At 39.6% G+C, this 21629-nt stretch overlaps 1 protein-coding gene across 1 annotated transcript; it reads right to left on the reverse strand.

The window, feature by feature from the left end:
• Positions 1-1309: 1309 nt before the first annotated feature.
• Positions 1310-21462, reverse strand: PDC (phosducin). The gene is made up of 4 exons (XM_052801505.1): positions 21346-21462; positions 4581-4661; positions 2643-2803; positions 1310-1941 (listed from the first exon to the last, which is right to left on the reverse strand). The coding sequence occupies exons 2-4, from the start codon at positions 4642-4644 to the stop codon at positions 1408-1410; spliced, it is 759 nt and encodes a 252-aa protein (XP_052657465.1). The 5' UTR covers positions 4645-4661; positions 21346-21462; the 3' UTR covers positions 1310-1407.
• Positions 21463-21629: the final 167 nt, after the last annotated feature.

The following is a 21629-nucleotide window of genomic DNA, read 5'->3' on the forward strand; positions in this document are numbered from 1 at the left end:
TTTTCCATGTGAATGAAAAGTGGAGAAAAAAATGTGTTTAAAAGAGTGGTAAGAACCTGCTTTTAATGTGTGGGTTATATCACTGCAGCAATGGTTCCCTGGTCCTGGCTGCTCAGTTTTGAATTCTTACTGATTCACGTGCAGAATTTCGCAGGGTGACATTTCCATGGTGGGATCCTGACCCGAAGCAAAACTGAAAGCTTCCACTCCAAAGTGAGCAAAATGTGAAATTATCAAAGCAAATAAAAACTGGTGAGTCATATGAGTACTAAAAAAAATCTTTAACATTTTGATAATCTCAAATGTTATCAGCAAAATTGTGTGCAGTTAAGATAGAGATATTTCTGTCCTCAGAGTAAAATTCAGCCTTCAGCTTTGCCAGTGTGCAAAAAAAGTCATTGGAACATTTCTAATGTTTTGTTGCCTTGTATCAGAACTGGAGGAGGTGGATTTTTCAGACCTACAGAGAGAGAGAGAGGAAGGTTTATAGTGAGTTTACCCTGTGTCTTCCTCTCAAACAGATTGCTAAATTGTAGTTCTCAGCAGCATCCCTTTAGCAAAACTTAAAACTTTCAGTTTAGTAAATGTCTAATGAGTGCTTACTAATATTTCACATGTTCTTAAGGTTATGTGCTACCAATATATTTCACAGTTCCAATTGGTAGGTTTGTTAAGCTTTATTCAGAGTTATTACATAAGCACAATATACTTTTTTAGCAACTTGCAGACATTTTAAATGTTACTGTTCAAAATATGGAGCAACAATGAACTGAAATTAGCTGATAATGTGCCTGTGTTAGCTGTTTGGATGACAAACTTAGAAGCGCTGAGCTAACTTCTGTATTTTCATGAATATTGAAATTTAAATGCAGAAGCCTAAAATAATGTCCTAGATACCTAAGCCATTTAGGAATGCAAGGACTTTGTGCTATTTGTTTGTCCTTAAAACTGTTGGATGAGATCTTGTTCCTACTGCAGTCGGTAGAAGTGAATCTGAGGAGCCAGGACTTGCTGTAATTCCAGAGCACGGAGATGGCTTTTTGTGTACGCAGAGGGATGGATCAGTCCTGTTCCTGTTGAAATGAAGTTCTTCCTGTGCTTTGTGGAGACAGGCATGAACCCTCAATTTTTAATTTTTTTTTTTCCTTAATTTCTTAGACATCACCAGTATTGTCTCTTGTTCTTCCTATTACTTGTGGCTGGCATAGAGATAATTACGTACAGGACTGCCAGCTGTATGTGTTTTTAAGTAAAATTCACATACTAACAGTCAAGCCATTTTTATATATGTGTATCTTACAAATAAGTCAGCAAAGACAGCCTTCTCTAAATGAGATGGGTGTTACTGAGATTGATTTACAACATACTGAAGAGGAACGGGAGATAGTGAGGACTATGGCTCTCTAATTATTCAACATCTTGCTCATCCATGTTGCCATTACCATTTCCCAGTGCTGGAAGCTCCCTTTCAGGTAGCAGCCCATACTCATTTAGGAAAGATTCCACATCCACAGCAAAAAACTCCTCATTGAATTGTTCAGAAATGCTAATGAAATTGCTCAGGAGCTCACCACCCTTATAGACAAGTAGAGTGGGAAGCACTTCGTTTGAGAAGCGGTCTCCAGCCCCCGTGTTGGAGGCCTTGATCTTGCAGAACTTCACAGTGGTGTACTCGGCCGCCAGGCAGGTCAAGCTGTTGTTGAGAGCATCACAGCCCTTGATGCCATCTTCGTAAATGTGGACGATGACGGTGGTAGTTTTACGTTCTTTCTCAATGGCTTCCAGGAACTGTTCTCCGTTCTGCAGCTCACACACGTAACCGTACTTCGGCCCAAAGCTCAGCCTCTGGTGCATATCCTGCATGCAGCGCTTGCGGTATTTTTGTAGGCAACTTTCATCTTCTTGCTCATCATGAATTAATTCATACTCCTGCATGCTCATCTGTGAATATTAAGAGAATATTATATTGATAAGTGGTAATCTGTTGGCACTGAAACAGGAAGAGACTCAGTTGTTTTCTAAAGAACATTGCATTGAAAGCTTAGCCAGAAGAGCAGTCACTCCCTGCAGTGACTCTAGAAGGTCTCATCAAGAGATGGGTGAAGGTCCTGTCTCAACACTTGCATGTCAACTTAATGGTGTTGAAGACAGTTGCCATATTTGGCGAAAACTTCTGGATCTTCCAGAGTTGGTGGGAATTTTGCCAGTGACTGTAGTGGGGTCAAAGTTTAATTCATGTGGGTTTTTGGGTTTTGGGTCCCGGCCCCCCCTTTCAGAACTGGTAAATGGTAATTAGTGACATTCAGGCTCAGAGCTCTACCCTGACTAGTAGGTTTTTAAACATGTTAACAATTTTCCATTGCCTTAACTAAGGATAGAACATTGAGGCAGGGAAGGGAGGAAGAAAGGTCAAACGGTGCTGTGTGATATGTTGTTGTGAAATATACTGCTTATTTTACTGAAGTTAGACTTTGCTTGAGAGAGGACTAGATAGATGATTGCATGTGCATTTGTTCTGTCTATATTGTGTGAGCTCTGTGAAGTTGCAAAGGGGTTGAGTCTGGCAAATTCAGGATTTTCTAGCTTATAACTGGTATGTTTTATATAGAATCAAAATTAATTTTTTGCTTTTCTTCTCTTACCTTACGGCAGAATCTCTGTCTGGTGTCTTTATCATCTTTACTGAAAGATCTGTGTGGTGAAGACATTTGTCTAAGAATTTCTTTCTTGCTCAAGGATAAGGAGTCTCTATCTTCACTTTCTAATTTAAACTTCCTCCAGTCATTGATCACGCCTTTGGGCCCTAAGAGAGATGAAGTTAGATGAGAAACTAGCTGCCACAAGAAGTTGTCTTATGAAGTTTCTGCTCTTTGCTGGTTTGTCCTTCTATGCCACAGTTTATCTGTCTGCCTCTCTTCCTTCCAGAGCGCTCTCCGGGAGTTCTGAAAACCAGAGCTTTGGGACGAATGTGTTACATTAGCCTCCAATAGAAAGAAAGAGGGTTTTTTCTAACCTGGATCACTTTGGTGGTCTGGTTCCCATCAGGATCCTGTAAAAGGATTTTGGTGAGCTACATGAGTAGTTAACAAGGATGAGGATGTCGAAACCTGTTAAAACTGACATGTTGGCCAAAGCTAGCGTTTCATAGAAGTATATTTGCATTTCTCTATAGACAGTGTATTTGAATACATAATGTGTAAGGACTTATAGTAAAACTAAGAATACAGGAAACTTGAGGGGTTGGTTTTGTTTTGGGTTTTTTTTTTTTTAAACCCATAGCTGTTCCAGTGGAAGAGTAACATGTAAGGCAAATGCTGTGATAATTCTGATTGTAATGCAGATCTTGGTCTTTGGAGCTGGTTGATTAAAGCGGTTAAATTTTGAAATGGGGAAAAAAAAATTATTTCAGTGGTGTTTTTCAAAATGAAACATTTTAATCTGTATCTTAGATTATAAAGCAAAACCAAGGAATATTTCGGTGTTTTCAGAGGTGAAGTTTATTTCTATGGAAAATGTAGAAAAGGCTAGGTAGGTAAGCAGCTCTCCCTCTCATGAGAGAGATGTGGTGTTGCCAGTTGCCAAGACTCTGCTTTGGATTAAGTTTCAACATCTTGAAGTAGTGGCTAAAGGCACTACACCCCTCAGTGGAAAGGGAAGGTGACCTAATCTTTTGCAAACAAGATTCCACAGCAGGAATTAGCCTGAACCTCTTGGCATAGTGATAACAGTACAGTAGCCTGATTTCCAAAACTATTTTGAAGCCTAGGTGTGGATGTAGTGCCCTACATTTGGATCTCTAAAAAAAACCCATATATGTAATAATCTTAGCTGTCAGCAGCAAGGCTGGTTGGGAAAGAACCCCAGAAAGAGTTATTACAAGAGCCACACTTATTATAGCACAAAGAGAAAGAAGCCCTGGGAGCACAGGGGGGGAATGATTGCCATATAATTACCTGTTGGTGAGGTGGGATGAAGTGATACCTGTCTGTAGAGCTGAATACAATGTCAGTACTCATAAAAATCATTGGTGATTGAGTGCTGAATTAAAAAGAATTGTGATTCTGAGCAAGGATGCTTTTAAAGTTTTTAAATGCTATGCTGTGTTTGCCAAAAGGATTTATAGGTTCACTTTTAGCACTGAACGTTCCTTCTATAAGAAGGAAGAAATAATTCAGCCTTTATAGTGAAACCTTATAACCTAATTCTAGCATGTGAGTGTGTCTGGGTTTTGTTGCAGTTTTCTTCTCTCTTCCCCAGAAGAAGAAATGCCATTGTTCATGACTGAAGCAATAAACCAACAAGGGATGTATTGGGCCAATGCTGTTGGTGGCTTCTTCAGGGGTCCTCTGTGTTTGCCGTTTGCTTCGGGTATGAGGAGGATTGGCACAAAGATCAGTTTGGTGTTACCTGCCCTTACATGAGGGCTGTCACTCCAAAATATATCCTCATTGGCTTTGGAGCCTATGTTTCTGTGCAAGGGGTTTGGCAAACCAATTGGATCTACTTGAATTCTGGGCTTCCCTTGTGAACAGGGACAGTTTAGATTATTTTTAGAAAAAAGATGCAGTTAGTTTCCTTGCCTGTGTGTGTCGCCTGTCCTTCAAAATCTTCTTCGAAGCTGTTGGCATTTTCTTCCATTTTCATGGCTGGAGTAGGAGATGCTGCAAGTCCAAAAAGGAGAACAGTTAATAACAGGATAGAAAAGGGATAAGCTTACAGTAGGTACAGCGCAGTGTAATTTCCTGCAGCTGTTAGGTATCACTGAAGATCAAAATACACGTGATAATTGTAGAGCTTCTCATTGTCTCATAGAAAGAAATTAGGTTATATGTCAGTCTCTTTAAAAAGATGTCTGACCAGATTCTTACTGAAAGTGCCTAGGCAAGGGTTTCTTCATTACACTGTTCTTTCTCAGTCATCAGAGAATACTGGGAACATGGTATGAAACAATGGTTGTAAAACTTTCTGCAATGGGAATGTGTAGTCACTGTTTTGGTTTTTTGTTTTTTGGTTTTTTTTAATCCCCCTTGGAAATGGGAACCTATTAATTTTCCATGTGCTGTAAGTATTTATTTTTAAGGGTTGCCTGAACTGCTCATTTCTCATATACAAGTATTTGAACCTGTTGGGCGAGACCTCTGAACATCCTGGAGTGAGACTGCTTGTACTGGTTGGGCCATGTTTGTTACGAAACAAAAAATTACGGGGGTTATAAATCAAAATCACTTTCTTGTTCCACCCGTTCTATAAATAAGGCAATCCAAGGAGCCAGACAGCAATCACAGGACAATGTGGTACAGCAGTACTCAAGCAACACCTTTTTAATCTTTTATGATGAAGGTTTTGAAGGGTGAAGTAGGACCACTCTTCTTTGAGGGAAGAGGAGAGGTTTTACTTCATGTATTCCCACCAACAAGATGAGCCCAACTAAGAGGTGCCAGAGCATTACAGAGCAGCAGGGTTTGGCCAGACCACGAAGCTTTCAGGGTCAGGCTGATGTTCTGCTGGTTGCCAAAAGTTACAGTAAATGTTCTTGGGGTCCTGCAGCTTTCTTGAGAAGGTCAATTATCTGTTTCAGGAGGATATACTGGGGGAGAAAAGTACCGATTCTTCACATGCATTTTTACTACACTGCTGACAGACACCTACGTAGCCCTCTGCATGAGCTCTGCCACCACACAGTACTGAGTCTTTTCTCATGTTGCAGATCAGTCACAAATTTAATTTTTAGTCGAAAACTGTAATTCTAACATGATAAAGTGTTACTGTCCACAGGAGTCTTAAGGCAGATGATTTGAGTGCTCCCATGTACTCTAGACTAGTTTTAGCTGTTCAGATGTTAAGGTAAGCTTTATTTGACTTCACAGTAAATCCCATCTTGAAGCAATCGCTAAGATGTTATCATGTCATGAATGCTGTATTTAGAAGGTGCTGCTGTGTTAGACTAGAGTGACGTTAGTGTTGTAGCATGTATGCACAGGAGGAAATACACCTTCATTTTTACATACCAGCATCGAAGAATAAAGTGGAATAACAGCTGAGCAAGACACAAGGGATCCAATTCTTGTGAGTATTGGGACTAAACCTGATTAGTAAATGTGCAAATAAATTGTTCCATACATGTACTCGTGGCAGTTAATCAAAACTTGTGGGAAGCACTGCAAACAAGTTTGGAAGAAAAGCAGGTAATGAATTATACTTTACTTGTATAAATGCTTTCTCTAAATAGATCTGTAGGTAGATTGTTGTCAGCGTATAGATCCAGATTACTGAATCAATTGCTATTCAATCAATTCTGAAATAGAAATATGAAGCTAATCCCTTCTCACATAGGCAAAACTAAAAATCTTTGCCATGTCAGGGATGGACAGCTATGTGGTTACACTGGGTCAAAGCCTTGTAAGTCATTCCTGTGATTTACATGGACATCTACAAAAAGCTCTTCTGTCTGCTGATGCTGAGGATTTTCTTTGTTCCATGAGGAAAGAGAGGGTTTGATTCTCTGTATGCTTTACTGTTTCGTAGCTTTTAGCCCTGAAAGGCACTAAAAATACAGCATATGAAACTTAAGCAGTCTGTTGCAGGTTTGAACCAGAAAACTGACCACACTTTTAGTGAAACGTTAGAGATGGGAACTGATTGCTTAATAAATGAAAGCTCTCTTTAAAGTTTAAGTTACTGATCTGTTGTACCTAATAAATCTGAAAAGAAGGTGAATCATAACAGCACAGAAAGCTGCGTTTCAGCATTCGTCTGCAGCGTGGCATGAGGCAACAATCCTGCCGATGCACAGACTGGTAAACTGACCATGGATCTGGGATTGAAGGAACTCCTAAAACTTAATCCTGGCCCTGCGACTGAGTCAGGTTGTGAGCCTGGAGCAAGTCACGCAAACCGTTCTCCTTTCTGCTCAGTGGATTTATAAGTATTTATTGTTCTTATCTTGGCGCTGTGAGAATTAGGCCGTCCAAGCCAGGTGTTTCCCAATTGGGCACCCGAGAACAAGAGCATATGAACATGTAAGTGCAAGGTGATCCATGAGAAGCTCAGTTATAGGATGAGCTGGCTCTCCTGTAGTACATGCTCTTCCTTTCAAGAAAGCACAGTGGAAAAAGGTGTAAGCTTTTATGTTTAGTGTGTGGGCAAAAATGGGCAACCACCTGGGTCGGAAATTCTCCCACATCTTGTGAAGGGTTTAGGTGGAGGGTTTTTTGGGGGGTGGTGAGGTGGTGTTCTTTTATATGCTGGGCAAGCAGCATTTTCCAAAGAAAAAATTAGGTTCCTAGTATTTGGAGAAACGTGAGTGCTACCAGCTCCGGAGCATGTTGTGCAAGTGCCTCCATGAGGAAATGTCAGTGCATACTGCTGAGACAGTAAAGCACATAGTGTCACAGAGCAGTTTGTAGTGACCCATCACAAGGTGACTTGGATGTAAAGTTGCCACCTTCCTGGCTTTACAGGTGCACTGAAATCTGGTGTGCCCGGCAGTGGGAACAGCTAAGCTGTCCTCTGTGCCAGACACTGCAACCCAGCAGATGGACCGCAGGGGTCGTGTTCATCTGCCCAGCTGCAAGTGGGTCCTAGTTAGTTGTCTGACAGTGCTGTCTTTTAGAACTTCGTTAAGGTCATCTGTTAATACAACCCCCTTAAACCTGAGTCAGCCTGAGAGCATCGTGGAACGCAGAGGTCAGAGGCAGCACTTAGCTGTGTGGGGATGGTTGCATTCGATAGGGATGGTGTTGCATGCTGGAGAATGTACATCCCTGGCCTTTGCAACCATCTCTTATAGAATTCTTACTGCTTTACATCTGATTTTTTTTTTTTTTTTAATGTAAATTTGCAGTCTCACAATCCTGCTAAATACTTGCTCAGGGTAAGAGCATGCAGTGTGAGCAGAATATCCTGAGAGGGTAGTCAAGTCAAACAGCAATGCAGGGTGATGCGCAGTGATGGTAAAGTGATAATAAATGTCATTACTAAAGCTATTAGTTCTAAGGAAGTACTGACAGACTTTCAGGACACCAGCTGCATTGCTACTGATCTCAAGTTTTCCCTTTGCACAATTTTAACAGCATGTGACATGCTAGATGAACAGCAATCTTTGTGGGGAAAAAAATTGCTGATTTAGAAGATATATTGCAATTTCATTAGCTTTTGTCATTGGTCTTGGCAACTGAAAGTGGCTCCTGATGTTTTTATTTGAAAAGTGCTAATGGGGAGAAAAAATTTTCCTTTTCAGGTCTGCAGATCATCAAGGTATTAGGCTGTATTTTGTAATGCATATGGTGACTTCACAAACATATTTTAAGAGATAGATTATTCTATGACTTCTTTACTTTCTTGTCTTTATGTCAGACTTCCTGAGTGAAGGAAGCAAAAATTACAGTTTCTTCATGGAGATTTGAGACCTTCCTATGTCCCAAAAGTCACTTCTTCAGCAAGAAAAAAGCCCAAACCCTAAGTATACGCCTGAAGCTACAATTTAATTTCTATGAGCTTTGGATCTGTTGTAGCTCAAGAAAAACAGTTCCTATTACTGATGCTCATCCTTCTGTTGTCATTAGACCTGATGGGCCAGTATTACTACAGGGTAGAAATGACCATTTATTAAAGTGTTTCTTTTTATCCAATATGAAAGAATGCTTTCTACTTAGTAACAAATATTTTGTGCCTTTGGCCTTTGCAGAGAGTTTTCTGTTTACCCGGAATTACTGTTTTGGGGGTTTTTTTCTTTTTTTTTTTTACTATTTTCTCTTATGCATATTGGATTTCTGAGAGAGCTCAGGAAGAAAGCATTGTACCTGTGTATTTGTAATGAAGGCTTATTTAATCCTTGTAATATATTGCAGCTTTAAATACAAAAATAGTGTCTTCAATTGGTAAATTATAGTTACAGAAGAGAGGGAAATTAAAAAAAATCTCTAAACAAACTGTAAAACTCAGGATGCATTCTGTAAAGGACAAAGCCAATAAGTAAAACTTGCTCTCTGAAGTAAGAGGTTTTGCTACTAGTCCAATAAATAAACACGAGAAATGTCTTTCTCAAACTACAAACATGCTCTAGGCACAAATTTGCTGCTGTCCATATGTGCAAATCCCAGCGAAAATGCTGTTTTCTGTCTGGGCTTACATAAGGCTATAAATCAGCAGCATGCTGCTCATCCCCAGCAATTGGTAGGACATTGCCTATGAACTGGGAAGTATGACATTTTGGGGACTTATGGAAGTGGAAGAATGAAGAGTAAAGAATCCTTGTCAGCAAGATGCGATTGCACATTTAAGTTTCAAACTATGTGTGGGTGGTTGGTGAGCCGATACATGTGCCCGGAGTGTCCCCTTAGCTCTTGCCTCTTGGGAAAAGTGTCTAAATTTTAACAGCATTTCCCTCTACCCAAGCGCTAATTTGAATCTAGCTTCTCTGCCCATTTTTCCTGGTTTCCATTTGCAGAATTCCTTCCCTGTTTATTCTTGTCCCCTCTGTCGAATGATAATGGCCACCAGACTTAACCGGTGGATGGGCAGTTTCTTAAGCAAGCAAGCCAAGACAAGGAGCAGCTCTGGATTTAAATGTTCAGGTTGCTGGAATTTGGGGGAATCAGGTAAAAGAACATGGAACTGGAACAATGCATTGTTCACCCCTACCTAGGCAGTGGAAATGTCCCAGTGTAGCAGAACTGAGTGAGTGCTCTGTGTGTGAGGCTCTGCACCTACTCTTGGGAGAGTAGGCATCCTCCTCTGCTAGCAACAGTGACGGATTTCCAAGGACCCTAATCCAGAGCTCACCAATGTCATTGAAGCTTTCTCAGGAACTTCAGTGCACTGCAGGGTGTGATCTGCAGCACTGAGCAGAAACGGTTGAGTGGGTATTTGCATGATTTACATGGTTAGGATGTGGGTGCTTCAGCCCCGGCCATGATCTGTTCCATAGCTACTATACGAAGTGCTACATTCGCAAGAGACTGTTCATTTTTCATGCCGCGTTCTGTATGTTGTGTAGTTCTTGCTTGTTTGTCAAAATGTGTATTTTCTGAATAAGAGACTGGGCAGGGCATTGGAGTGCATTGGTATCGTAAGGACCAAGTGCTTTTCAGCTCGTCCCTTTTAAAAAAAGAAAGGGGGTTGGGGGAGCGAGAGGACTATCCATCCTTGGTCATGTATGCATTTGGATTTGCAGGAGGCATTAGCATCATTACATAAGCAAAATCAATGTCAAGGTTGGAGGTCAGAATTTCAGGCTTGTTGCCAGAGCATTGCGGAGGAAGCTGAAAGCTGTAAGCACCTTTAGTGATCTCCCGATGATGACTGCCAGGCACCAAGCCAGATAGCTGCTCGTTGAAAACACTGAGTACCTGCAGCTCCCTTTGCACTCAGAGGCAATCAGGTCCCTTACATTAAAGTGGGTAAATACAGATTTAAGAGCCAGCCTTCAGAGCTGCAGTCACCTGCGTTGACCACTTGCACCAGTGTTGTGTTACCCAGCTGTGCGAAGACAGGCTTATTATATGGATAAATGGAAATTTCCTGGGCTTACCTAAAGGAAAAACATGCTGTATCATGTAGTGATTACATCACTGTGTTTGGGGAAGAAAACATCATTTGAAAACACCAGAACGGGACTGTATTTGCTTAAAGAAGAGGTCATATGATAGGAAGAAAATCTAAACCAGGATGGGTTGACGTACAAAGGTGTCAGCTTTGCTGCAAGTCACTATGATGAGAGGGTTATGGGATTGGATTATTCGCTCTATCCGCTTTAGGAGAGTTATGCTGTTCTGTATTTGTGAGATGGAAACATTTTAAATAGATGCAGTCCAATGTTTAATTTATCCTTAAGGCTTTGCCAATTAGGAAATTCCCTCTGTGACTTCCCCTGGCTTCAGCATTGTGTTAGGTTAAAAATCATAGGGTTAAAAAAAAAAATCCCTTTCTCTTCCTCTTTTTTTTTTTTTGGGTCTTTCAAAATTTGGCCTATAGTTATGCACCCAAAATTGTTCATCTTTTATGGATTGCACATTTTTTTTCTGGATTTCACTCTGAAATGGGAAATTACCTCAACATCCTTCACATCAATAAGCTTTACTTCTACCACAGTACCACTATGTTTTGTATGGAAAGGCAGAATGCAGATATTTTAAAACAGGACTTGTTTTATTATTTCAGAAAAAATACCAGTTGACATTAATAATGTCAAATTTCAGTTATCCTTAACCAAAAATATTTATTTGAAAAAGCTTAATTTTGTATATTAAGTGGTGAATGTCTTTTGAAACTCAGGAGTCGAATTTTTGGAACATGTTACGTATTTGTTGGAGTGGTTACATAGTTGTTACTATTGTGATGAATTAATCTTTTTTTTTGTTTAAATTTGTCAGGAAACCTATTGTTCATTTATTTGCTTTTTAAAAAAACTTGCATATCTCAAGTAGGGTGGAAGAGGAGGATGGTTGGATGCTAAGAAAATGTCTGTTTGAAGCGAAAGCAGAACAGTCAATGTTTTCAAATGCAGATATCTAAGGGCACAAACTTCAATCCATGTTTACCCTCAATGCCTGGCCCAATTTGTCAGATGGATTGAGCATTTCACCACAGTACTCTGAAAGTCAGGACAGAGTTTCAGTTGATGTTTAGGCACGTGCTTAATTTTTGAACTCTAAACATCTGTATGCCTGCTAGAATTGACAAGTCCTTCAGAGTTTTGGTTGGAGTTTATTGCTGTAATTAGCAAAGGCATGATGAATGGCAGAAGTCCAGGGGAGGGATTTTATAATTTTTTTCCAGCTCAACAGATGTTTGGCAGTGCATATAATCCCTGTAATTTGTCAAAAATCACTTATGTCAGAGCTGTAACTCTAGTAATGACTGGAGACAGGCGTTTAGAGAGGTTGATGGCCAGCATTTTATGGAAAAGGGAAGAAATTCAAATTTGTTGTGAGGTTAATTAAAGATCTAGAAGAAGTAGTACCCTGTAGGGACTTTGAACAGACTCTTACTGCTCCTTTCCATCAAAAAAAAAAAAAAAAAAGGGTGCCTGCGGGGGAGGGCTGGGAGGAATCAAAACTTGTCAAATTGGGAGAACATCCACCATCTGTTTTGGGGTAGGTCTTGTCCAAGAATGCCTCCTAAGGCTCTGGATATGCAAAAAATTGCCCACAGAAAACAGTTAGCAAAATAGATTTGCCTCAGAAATGGTAATATTTAATTCTGGTGTGGGTTGTTTTTTTTCTTAGCTTGGTTGAAGTTTTTTTTCAAATATGTATTTGTTACTGTAAAAATAAATCGGCAGGAATTCTTGCTTTTGCTTTCTTCCTATCTACACTTCGTTGTCATTATCTGCAAAAGGCAGGCTTGACCTAGCCAACAGGCTCCCTATAAATGCAGGGTCTACCTAAGCAGTCTTTCTCTCACATTTGAGAGAATGAAGCAATTTTAAAAATAAGTTGTTCGTGACAGCTTTCAAATTCATGTATTCTTCATTCCTGGCTTTCTCTGAGCATTAACATGCATGCCTGAGATGCGTGAAGATTTTGTTTGCTGCTTTCCCATCATTTGAAAAGTTATATTATCTTCCAGTTCTGACACTCTAACACCAAATTAGTACCTTTCTCTGCAGCTCTACTACTGGACCTACTCACCCAGGTTGGATGGAGTGCAGCATCTAATGCTTTGGGCAAGCTGGGGCAGTAGCTCTTGACAGGGAGTATTTATTAACTTCTTGGCAGTTTAATTAGATGTACACATGTCAGAGTCAGTTGTTCACATAACCTTGTTACAAAGGCATTTGACTTAAGGCACCGACAATGGGACGCTGGTTTTTCCCAACTTTATCTGGTCAATGCAGGGGGTAAGCCCTCTGGGTGGCTTTGCAGAAAATGAGTCTGTGTTGCCTTTTTCAGCTGGAGAGCCTAGCTGTGTAACATAGGTTATTGGGTTAGGCTGGGGTGAATCTCCCATCCTTCTGGCTGTTATGTTATCAAGCAGATATTCATTCTGTATTAATAGCCTTCAGCCACTCTATTAATATGGGAAGAGCCACTGCCTAAAGGTGAGATGATTCTAGTGTTCTGTGATCTCTCCTCCCAACCATCCACTAACATTTTTTATGCGTGCAGAAATAGGAATAAACAAATGTTTTTCTTCTGTCCTGACACTTACACAATAGTTACATGTGCAGCTATTGGATGCAAAATTGTTTTCATATTACAGAGCAGAAGGTGAAACTTGCTAGTTGGGGGGGATTAATTTCTGTATTTATCTTAAATGGGAAGACCCATATGTAAAAGTGATATATCTGTATTTGTCAAAAGGTAGCAAAGACATTGTTGAGGAGGGCACAGGCAATCTTGAGTTGGGTCAGTATATCCAAATTACATGAATTAGAAGAAAAAAATTTCCTCTGTTGAACTGTAAAGCTGTTGCCAGCTGGAAGTGTCAAAAAAGATATATATATATTTTTTTTTTTACTTGGCCATTTACCAAAAAATGCAGTAACTGTCTATAAAGTAATTGATTAAATGATGGATGTCCAAGTCCCATTCCCACCAGCTGCAACTTCACAGGGTGTGCTACAGGGTTGCCTGGCCCTCTTGCTTGTGATATTAGAAATAAGGTCAACGTCATCTCCACTGTATGATCCTGACATCCCTGTGGCAACTACAACTGCATGAAGTAAAAGCAATAGTAGGAATGTATTCCTCATGTTACCTTTATTAATCAGAAGATGAAAGCCAAAGCGGACAATATCGTGTGGCCGCAGAGAGCCCTGGAGGGCTGTAACTCCTACAGAGGTTATGTCGGGTCCATGGCTTCCTGGTTTATGCCTTTCCTGCACAGATCTTTTATACCCTTGGTGTCATTCCAGAGGCTTGTGTTTTTCTTTGGATCCTGTGATTGACTCTTATTTATAAATGGTGAACTTTCACCAGCTAAATTGTAAACAGCTTTACATGTGGCTTGTAAAACTGCATAAAATTAGAATTAATGTTTTCACTTCCTTTGCAGACCAAAACTAAGCAAACTGGGGTTGCAGTTGTGCAGCAACTAAGGCATTTACACAAGTTTCTCTGAATGTGTAAATAAATGTCACAATTTGGAGAAAAGGCCAGTGGTTTAAAACACATGCTTTTCCTATCCTGCCTCAAAACATAGCTCAGATAAACAGCATAGTAAATCCTTTCCCTGTGACTCGCTTTTATTTATGTAGAAACCGGAGCGCAAATTCTGGGCCAGTTTTTCTGTATAGACTTAGTTGTTTCTAAGACTCCTTCACAGGGACTGCCACGGGTCTATCATGAAATCAATTCCAAATACTTTAGCCTTCCCCATGGTCGGGCTACAGTTGTATTACCCCATAAGAAGCCAGCCCAGCTCCAGCCATCTAAGAGTGATAATTTCTTGAAAACGTCTAACATTCATCAGAGCAGAAGAAAAGAGCATTGGCATCAGCAGGAAGGGGCTGCTTGTAACAAGCAGCAGGAGGTACCAGGAAGCTTGTTTGCTTAGGGGAGAGTGGGGGGGGGAAAGAAGGGAAAGGGAAAAAAGAAAATGAAGGGAACAAAATGATCTTAAAGAAAAAGATCTTACTCTGATTCATTTAGTCTGCTTCTTATGTGCACACCAAGACAGCGCTTAAATGCCAATTTACCTCATAGGGACAGATTTAGAGCAAAGCCCAGGTGAAGCATTACTGTCACCTGTGTGATGTGAAAATGCTTATGCAAAACCCAAGAAATAACAGTTGTCACAGATACTGCGGTCCTGGTATGGGTGAAGATGCCTGAATTCCTTTGGTTCCTCAGTGCTAATCTTAAGGGTAAATGGAAAATAGATCCAACTGCGTGAGTTTCTAGTGAATAAAATAGGAAATGAGTGGTAAGTGTCTGAATACAATGATCCTCGTATTGTAGGAAGTTGCTGCAGGATTTAGGTACCTTTTGCAAAGTGTCAGAGCAGCCCCATCTCATTGCTGTTGTGGCTGACATGGTAAGATAAGCCAGGTCCTGACCTCTTCTGTTTGCAGCAGCTGGCCATAGGATCAAGAGAAGTAAAAACAAGAGATACTGAAGGTGTTCTAATGGTGGCTTTTCTCCTCCCTCCGTATTTGTTTATGGAGAAGAGCGTAACATTTGGTTAAACCTGAGCTACTGTAGGAACTTGACTGCAGCTGTGGAATTAGCTGCAGCAGACATGGGAAAGGGGATGGAGTAGCAGCCATATGTAGTGTGCTGTATTTAGGAAAGGAGAGGAATTCTGTGAGCATTAGAAGTAATGAAATCTGATTTTTCTAGGATATTTTTTTTCCTAATGATTTTGGTGTCTAAAAGCTTTTTTTGTGGCTTTCACACTTAAAGGGGCTCTCTTTGTGGATTCTCCAGTGTTAAAGAATAGAATGTGAATGCATGCAAGAGCACTCACCCTCCCTTTGGGAGAATTAGACTCAGGTGCAAAACCAGAAAGTATCATAAATCAGAGAAAAAACATGTTATTTCAGATTACCATGATGTCAGTTATTTGGATTAACATCATAAATGACTGTAACAGCATTAACTGTCCCAACAGAACAGTTCAAATGTGAATCTGTTTGTAAAAGCCTCATTTATTGATGTGATCCAACAAGGTCTCTAAAAAAAAATCAAATTATAATTCATTTAACTATTTAACAGTCGATAAACACTAGGTTGGTCTGTATGACAGCAAGTCTATATTAGTCCCTATATTTTAAATATTGTAGGAGAGTCTTGGATGATGCATCAATATTCATACTAAACAGAAGAGTATAATAAAATTCTAAAGTCCTAAAATGATTGCTACTGTATTTTAAATAAATAGCCACTTTCTAAAATGATTTATTAAGTAAGATCTGAATAAATGCATTCTAGTGTGTTGTTTACCATAGGTTGTGGATTACTGACATCTCCAAGACAACTTGGTTCAGTGGCCTGAAACCCTTTTTGGATGAACCACGGGACTTAACTAATCTTGAGAGGATGCAGGTATGGATAATAGGAAGGAACAAAAATTTGCATTCATTGGGAGAGACGGTCTCTTGAAAAGCAAAGAGTGCCTGGAGGTAGCTGTAGTGTGGGCACTGAGGAGGTCCCCAAGGTCTAAAGGCACTATATTTAGACCTTGGATGGTCAATGGCTGGCATGTTTCCTCATCTGATAGAGCCTGACTTCTCCTAACTCTTTCTGAGGGTTTACTTCATCCTGTTTGGCTTAAGGCTTAGCAAGGTTATTTTTAGCTAGGCTGTATTTTCAAATATGCCTCTTGCCTGCGACCAAATGTGAGATGTAACAAAATAAACCCAGACAGCATCCAACATGCAAGAGAATGAAGGTGCCAAATGCTGTCTTCTGGGATCTCTTCTCAAGAAAGAAATGAGGTCTCCACACGACCAGTTTTGCATGTCATTGAGGTTTCGAAGGACACCACCACCAAACTTAATGGTCAACAGCCTTGATATGCTTGGATTTAACTTAAAATTTTCAGTGAAGGTATTTCATTATTGTGTGCTTTCAAAGAGGCGAGATCCAAGGCTTTATCTCATCATTTCTTTCAAAACAGTCTCTGTTTTCTTTATTTAAAGATTTCAAAGGCCTTCCCTAAGGGATCTCTGAGAAAAGGAATAGCTAGTATCTTTACTGCTTTAAGCCTAAACAGTATCCCTGCTATAAGGAGAAATGGGAATGTGTGGTTATCTTTGAGTACTGCTGGAGGCAGCTATTTTAATAGGATTCCAGCAATTATGAAGGACAGGACTGAGCACCACAATTATTTTATTTGATAGTTTGTGTCAAAATGACAAGACTTTATTATAACATGCTTTCATCTCAAATTAAGATAAAATATTTAATTCCATGCAAAGCAACTCTCCTTAAGATATTGCATAAGTGGAATCATTTAAGCATATTTTAATTATGATGTCGTATTATGAATGACTGTTATACTACTGAAAAGGCAAGGGTATGCAAATAGAAACATTTAATTTCAAGATGCCATTTGAAGTTTTTACTTTAATGTTTTCAAAACGATGATATTGCTTTTGTGGAGGTTCTCATCAACACTGAAACAATTACCAAAAAACCAAAAAAATCAGTGAAATAGTTTTTGTTAAGAACAACTTCGATAACACATTTTCACCTGGCTCTGTGCAAGACCTGTTAGCCAGCAGCTTTTTATGAGGCTGAGAAAGACCAAGAACTGAATCTGCCACCCAGCGTGGCTGCATTTAGGCTGACATCACTGCTGCTGTTACAGTTCACAGAGCCTTATTCGGATGGCTGGCTTAGATAACAAGAGTGGTAATTTGGAAATTTTTTGGAGGGCCTTTGACCATGTGGAGTTTCGTAATGCAGCAGGTACTTTGCTTGGAGCAGCTGAGATGGCTCGTTAAAGCCCAGCTTAGCGCTCTCTGCAGGAATCACTGTTCCTGCAATGTTGCCATTCCTTCCTCTGACTGAATGCAGTGAGAAAAACTATATGGCATTTGCTCACTACAATTTCTTGTATTTTCCTTCTTTCTCTTCTATTACCTGTGGCTGTTAGAGTGGAAGAGGTTCTGGGTCATCAAAAACAGTTTCTTGGTTTGGCAGGCAAATATATGGAGCTATTTTTCAGGCTTATCATACTTCCTCTACTTGTTGCCCTCATCTTGCATGTCTGTCCAAAATGAAAATGCCCATGAAAAATTGAAATGTTTCATTTCAGATGAAAAAAAAAATTAATACAAGAGATGACATGAATTCACAAAGTCTTGTATTTGAAATAGTTGGAAGAGATTTTTTGTTTTGTTTTGTTTTGATTTTTGTTCTTTTCCCCAGAAAGTGCTGTTCCCCTAATTTTGGCCAACTCTGTGTAAAAGGAACTAGGCCTTAAGCCTTATTGTTTCTAAGACTATTCATATTAGACATATAACTAATGATTAGAAATTGGTTTAGATATGATTAATAGAATGCAGGTGCTTATAAAATAATATGCATAAGCTGATTTTTTGTCCTATGTGTCTCCCCCTCCATGGCTGGCTTGAAACCCAGTCAAGCTGAATCAACAGAAGAAGGATCATACATCTTAGACCTAAGACATGGGAGTAAGTGATGAACTTTAGAACAAGATAAATTAATAGAATAGCCTGAGTGATTTTCAGAAATTCAAAGGTAATATTTGATGTGTAAGAAGATAAGTGATTGTGGTGACTAAAGACCTTCTGCCTATGACCACTAATTTCAGAAGAACTGGGACACGAGAATTGATGAGATAAGATGATGAATGATAATGACATGGGAACAGAGACTGACTGGAAAATTACAAAGACTTTGAACTGGGACAATGGGTGGTAAAAAGGTATATAAGATTGGGAAATTTTTGGAAGGTTGCCATCCACTGCGGTGGTGGCCCAACTCTGAGATGTTAATAAAGCAAACTCAGAGAAACTCACGTTTGAAAATTCTTTAACGCTCTGCTTATATCTGGTATTGGGTAGACCCCCATTTCTCTCTTTCATTCTATGTTCTTCTACTCCTAGTTCTTTGATATCTTCCTTCCAGTAAGCAGCAGAATAGGAATTGCTTTGTACTTGGATATTGACGGTGAAAATTGCTCTACAGCTTTCATTCGAACTCCGTAGGCATGGAACATTAAAGGCAAAAACTGTGGTGTATGCTCATTGTAACATAATGGAGTTCTCTGTGTTGATTTGTAGCATGTTCCAGCTTACATTTAAATCTGTGAGAAACATTTCACTGTATTGGGACTCAGGCTAAATCTTTGTGCTCCTTCAAGGAATTCAGAACTAAGGTTATAATTCAATCTAACTGTGGTTAGCCATATGCCTTAAAATGAAGCCTATTATGTGGTTTAAGATGGGATAGCACTGAAAGCTAGTTACCAGACTTCCCAGCTGACTTCCCTGCATCCTTTTGCCATGTTAAACGTATCAAATCACGGGCGCAACCTGATTTTTTTCTTTCCTCTCCTTGCTCACTAGTGTCTAACTAGAGTGCTGTACAGTCTCTGGAGAGTTTTCTGTCCACAGGTGGCTTGTGGAATATGGATTTGTTATTCTGATTTTATACCACTGGCTATCTGAAAGTGGTCTAAGAAGACAATAGGTCTAAAAGATGGGGTGGAAATATAAGGGTGATGTAGTTTTTTCATAAGTTCTTGCATCTTGTGCATTTAAGACTATTCTGGAGTTGCACAGCTTTTGCATATAATGAGAATCACAGCCTCCTGTAACTGCAGTTAGTTGCACAACTGAGCTGACTAATCCCTGTAATCCAGTCTAGTGCAATATTTATTGAGAATTATTTCCCCACTGAGGTGGGGCTACTGATTGTATTGGTCAGGCCCTTTTTTCTGAATTGGTCCTCTCTTTGCTTTTTTTTTGGAGGGCTGGAAAGGGGCAGAGGTGCCCTTTAATAATGTAATTCACTCAGGAAAAAACTTTGCAGCTGAGATGAGGATATCTCAACTATCAAACCATGAGCATTTTGAAGATGTAAAATACCTGTAGGGTTTTTGCACTTTGTAAATTAGGAATAAGGGAACCCTGTGATGGCTTCAAGATCCATTGCTGCTAGTCATGAGTTCCCTTTATCACTGGAAACCAGTAGTTGCATATACTAGCATATAGCAATCATCTTTAGCTATGCAATTTTCTCTCAAGTTGTATTATTTTGAATATTGTCTTTCATTCCCTAATGCATTTCCCCATGATTTTAGCTGTGCTGTAATTAGAATTGCTAGGGTTAGACACTAATATTTGTAACAGAGATCAGCTTGAAATCCCATTCTGAAATAGGATGAAGTATTCACATATAATTCTAGCAATCTGGTATATATCAGCTCCAGAAGACTGACTTTATGTTCAAACCGTTCCCCTCTGTCAAAAAAATTTCAGGTACTTGCAGAAAACTTGTAAAGCTGTTGACTGTGAAGATCATATTGTTTGTGTAAGCAGGTTGGAAGCAAGAATCCAAAATGTAATGTTGCCCCAAGGTTTCTTAACCACTTAGACCTGTACAATTCACAACGTGCTCATCTGGGGATCTCAGCTGTAGAAAGCAATCTCTCAGTATCAAAAAATGGGGGGTTAGTGGACTGTTATATATACTAAGGTTTTTTTTGCTTATTTTATGGTTATTTTCTAAGGACTGACATATATATATATATATAAAAAAATATGGCTGCTGTTCTGCCCACTGCCAAATCCAAATCTGAGTACAAATGACAAAGACGTGCCATGGAGAAGAGCAAAATACTGATAAGTAAGTAAAGCAGTCTCTGCATCTCCACTGAACTGTGTGGATCTGAGGATTTTTTCCATTGCTGTCAATGGCAGATTGCCCTCAAAGTAGGTAGGCTTACCAGCTAGATGGGGACATTTTCTTCATCTTTTCAGGTAACACGTCATTTATACCTTTAGTTACGTACTGGTAACCTGCCTAAAATTAATGCTGTCACACCAGCTACAGAGCAAAATTTCTTGTCCGGTACATTTGGTTTATTATTCTTTCACACCAATACTTATACTTACCAAAACATTCTTTTGCAAGAAAACAGTTCTGAGCCTGAAATTAGATGCCTGGGTAAGAAGGATTTATTCTAAAGTTAGGATTTAGAGTTTCTTGGAAGCTCGGAAAATGATGGACCCAGACCTGAAAATTTTCTGGGGATTATCCCAGACATTTGAGCCCTTCACTCACTCTTCACCAGAGCACAGAATTCCATCCCAGTAGAGGCAGAAGAAATGGCGTGTTTATATTCTCTTGCAGATTCTTATATACAGGTTAGTATTCAAAGACAGGTTACAAAAGAGCAGAAATCCCATTTTGAATTAAATCAATGACAAAATCAAATAAAGAGAGAGAGGATTCTATGCAAGGGATATAAAAGCTCTGTTAAATTAGGTATCAGTGTCGCTTCCGATAGTCTGGGCACACACCGTCAGCAGCAGCTCAGGAATCAGATTTCTAATATATTTCCTCTTTCCCAAAATGACTCCATCTGGAGTGAAGCATCACTTACTGTCCATGCTAGAGCAAAACCTGTATTTATTTAAAGCGCGAAAAATGACAGTTCTCATAGCTTGTTATTCTCAGCTTAATCAAAACAGCCTGCCAAATTCATAACTGGAAATCTGGCATTAGTTTTTATCTCAACAGCTACATATCAGCCTGATGCCAAAGGTGAGGTTCTTCTGAGAGACTGTATCAGTTAAGTTTATCTATTAGAACGTTGAATACACAGCTAATAAATTTTAGCAGCTGTGGCCATCTTTGAAACACCATATTTTACTCCCCTACTAAAATAAAGCTTGAAAGGCAATCCACATATAAATCACTCTACCTGAGAGAATCAGTTGCTCAGCTCTGCTTTTGCCGAGTGCTGACAAATGTCCTTGGTGGTTTCCAGGAGAGAAACTGGATTACAACTGACCACAGATAGACCTGGTCTCAGATTTACATCTCTGTGTAATGATGACCCTTGCAGAAATAGCTTTGGACAGGTAATAGGATTATCATAAGGGAATTAGAAAATTCTGTTCATTAGTTTGAGCCAATGAAATTGCAGACTAGATAGAGGTTTAAAGGATTTACTGCATACATATAATTGGGAAGGGAGAAAAACAA

The sequence above is a fragment of the Harpia harpyja genome, chromosome 11, assembly GCF_026419915.1.
Source record: "Harpia harpyja isolate bHarHar1 chromosome 11, bHarHar1 primary haplotype, whole genome shotgun sequence".
In the NCBI taxonomy this organism is placed as follows: domain Eukaryota; kingdom Metazoa; phylum Chordata; class Aves; order Accipitriformes; family Accipitridae; genus Harpia; species Harpia harpyja.

Excerpts from the sequence above, each read along its gene's own strand:
- PDC (XM_052801505.1), bottom strand. The coding sequence starts at position 4,644 with ATGAAAATGGAAGAAAATGCCAACAGCTTCGAAGAAGATTTTGAAGGA. Across the intron at positions 2,804-4,580 it reads AGGACAGGCGACACACACAG|GGCCCAAAGGCGTGATCAAT; the intron begins GCAAGGAAACTA and ends CATCTCTCTTAG. Across the intron at positions 1,942-2,642 it reads GACAGAGATTCTGCCGTAAG|ATGAGCATGCAGGAGTATGA; the intron begins GTAAGAGAAGAA and ends TAATATTCACAG.